The sequence below is a fragment of the Austrofundulus limnaeus genome, unplaced genomic scaffold, assembly GCF_001266775.1.
Source record: "Austrofundulus limnaeus strain Quisiro unplaced genomic scaffold, Austrofundulus_limnaeus-1.0 Scaffold1, whole genome shotgun sequence".
NCBI classification, from domain to species: domain Eukaryota; kingdom Metazoa; phylum Chordata; class Actinopteri; order Cyprinodontiformes; family Rivulidae; genus Austrofundulus; species Austrofundulus limnaeus.
This window is the reverse complement of record NW_013952403.1, coordinates 6,741,090-6,744,122: the sequence shown is the minus strand read 5'-3', so window position 1 is coordinate 6,744,122 and position 3,033 is coordinate 6,741,090. Positions and strand designations below refer to the sequence as shown.

The 3,033-nt window shown below is 36.2% G+C and overlaps 2 protein-coding genes across 2 annotated transcripts in view; both read left to right on the top strand.

The window, feature by feature from the left end:
- LOC106514114 (protocadherin beta-1) overlaps positions 1-789 on the top strand; it is a 3,789-nt gene extending 3,000 nt beyond the window's left edge. Inside the window, exon 2 of the mRNA XM_014003228.1 lies at positions 768-789. Coding sequence (XP_013858682.1) covers positions 768-789 — 22 coding nt within the window. The remainder of the gene's footprint in view (positions 1-767) is intronic.
- LOC106516919 (protocadherin beta-16) lies at positions 771-2,312 on the top strand (the record flags this gene model as incomplete). The annotated part of the gene is given in 1 exon segment (XM_014007530.1): positions 771-2,312. A coding segment is annotated over 1 exon segment (785 nt), but the record flags the coding sequence as incomplete, so codon positions are not given.
- Positions 2,313-3,033: the final 721 nt, after the last annotated feature.

Sequence of the window (3,033 nt, the reverse complement as noted above, 5' to 3'; positions counted from 1 at the left end):
ATATATATATATATATATACATACTTTATCTTTTACCAGTTTACGTATAAATATATTGTTTAGTTTTTCTTTTGGTTAGGTAGTAAACTTTTCCGTGTTTAAATCTTATGATTTTAATTTTTTTCACCTCCACCTTCAAATGTCGCTCTAGGTTTTTTGTTTTTCCGTTTTGTTTTTATATAGACTAACCACAAAAACGCATATCATTGCTTTTTCTGGTAATATGATTTTAGGACATATTTTATTCCTTTTCCTAATATATTTATAGCTAATCACGTGTTTAGAACAAAGTTCTGCCACTGAATTTTTAGAAACATAGTTTTGAACCTGTTGTTTACTTTTTTCAGCATCCCCCGACTTTTTAAATCATTCTGAAAGMATAGAATCAGAACCGTGGACAGCGACAGCCTTGTGTCTGTTCATTCTAAACGTTCCTTTTTCCTTTATCTTTTTCATCTTTTTTTTTTTCATTTTTTACTACACTTTATTTACAATAATTTTCTTTATACATAATTTTAGCATAAAAAGGAAATGTTCATGTTTGTTTTAAACTACTACTCTGGGACAGGCGTATTGTTTCACAACTACATTTTATGTGGTTTTCTGTAAACCTATTTTAAGTTGATAAAAATTCTCTTTTTTATATTCTCCTTAAAGTTATGACTTTATTTTTTATAAGTGTGAACTGCTGCGTTCTAAAGCCCATTTAGTAAGTTCTACACATCTTGCTCTCATAACTGATTTTTTTTATTTCCTCTATTTCTCAGCAAAACAGTCAATTCCAACTGAACCCATAACATTAACAATTGTTTAAGTCCTAAATATTCTGTTAGTTATGAATTCAAGGAGTTTGGACACTTTTGTGTGKCTTCTGAAGTGGAGTGTTTTAAGGATTTTGCCTGTAGGACATTAAGACTTTTGCAAACTAGACAGAAACATGTTTTTTTATCTTATTGTGAACAATTTTAATTATTTTTCTTGTTTTTTTGTGTGACATGTCTTCGCAGTTAACAGAGTGAAAACTACCAGAGTGTTCCATTTCTTGATAAGACATGTGTCTCGTATTTTCACAATGTCCTCGGTCATTTTGGATTAGGCCTATATGTAAAAGCCGCAACCAAATACAAAACGTCAGTAGTTTGAGAGACCTGTAAATTTACTGCAGGTGGTATCACGGTCATTTTTTATGTTTTTTTTTCCGAAGTTACATAAAACATTGTGCAGATTTTGTGCAGTGTAGTTAGATGAACTCTTAGGGCCGCTGTTGGCCAGCGTGTGAATGAATGTGTGGGATATAATAGCTGCACCTCCTGTGGAACATCCACATTATGAAGACGGAGCATAAAGGCGACAGAGCTCACACAGTAMTTCTGTGAAATTTAGACGAAAATCTGGGATCACAACTTAGCTGTGTGGAATATATACGTGTAAAACAGAGAGCTAAACGTCGGAAGGTTGTTTTTTTTTTATGTTTTGCATGAATATACATATTTTGGAACGTCGCTGAGAGACCACTCGGATAGAACAATGGACGGACAAATGCTGCTGTGTTTTACCCTCTTTTTCTTTTCCTCCGTAAACGGACAGATCAGCTACACGATACCAGAAGAAATGAACACAGGATMTCTTGTCGGTAACATAGCTCAGGATTTAGGTTTGGATATTAAACGTTTTGTCTCGGGTAAGGCTCGCATTTATGCCCGAAACAGTGGAGATTACATAGAGCTGAGCAGAGACAGAGGAGTCCTCCTGGTTAAAGAACGGATCGACAGAGAGGCGCTCTGCAAACAGACGACGCCCTGTGCTTYACATTTTCAGATCATTTTAGAAAACCCGATGGAGTTTTACAGTGTTACAGTTCAGATCACAGATATTAATGACAACGCACCGACATTCCAGAAAGAGAAAACTGAATTTAAAATCAGTGAATCAGCGGTGATTGGATCCAAATTTGTGCTGGAAAGAGCTGTGGATCTGGATGTTGGAACTAATGACCTTCAGAGGTATGAATTAAAACCAACTGATAACTTTGCTCTAAAGCTGCAGAAYAATGCAAATGGTCAAATAAATATAGAGATGGTGCTGCAGAAAYCTTTAGACAGAGAACAACAGGAGCAGATAAATCTGGTGTTAACAGCTGTAGATGGAGGAGAGCCGCAGATGTCAGGAACCATGCAGATTRTTATTACAGTGTTAGAYGYWAATGATAATGCTCCTGTTTTTACACAGAAAACATACAAAGCTACAGTTACTGAAAACTCCTCTAAAGGGACAGTTGTTGCTACAGTTTCAGCTTCAGATGCAGATGAAGGTTCTAACAGTAAAATATCTTATTCATTTACAAACACACTAGATGATGTTAGAAATGTATTTAAGATAAACAGTGAAAATGGTGAAATTTCATTAATTGGAAACATTGACTTTGAAGAATCACGCAGTTTTCAAATAGATGTCCGTACAAGTGATGAAGGCGGTCTGACAGATTCTTGTAAATTATTAATTGATRTGCAGGATGTAAATGATAATAGGCCTGAAATTAATATCGTGTCAAAGTCTAACGTGATATCAGAGAATGCTAAACTTAAMACAGTGGTTACAATGATACATATTGAGGACAAAGATGTTGGAGAAAATGGTAAAGTAAAATGCTTTATTAGCGAAAATGGAGAATTCACTTTAAAATCATCCTCAAATAATTTCTACAGTTTAGTGACAGACAGCGAGTTGGACAGAGAGAGGGCCTCTGAGTATAATATCACAGTGAGCTGCTCTGATGAAGGAGTGCCCTCCCTCTCCAGCAGCGTCACTCTCACCTTACACATCTCTGATGTGAATGACAACCCRCCTGTCTTTGACAGCAGCTCATATGAGGCCTACATTGTAGAAAACAACACACCAGGTCTCTCTATATTCACAGTGAAAGCCACAGACGCTGACTGGAACCAGAATGCTCGTGTTTCTTACATACTGGAGGACTCCTCTGTTCACGGAGTGCCAGTCTCATCATATGTGTCCGTTAGTGCTGATAGTGGA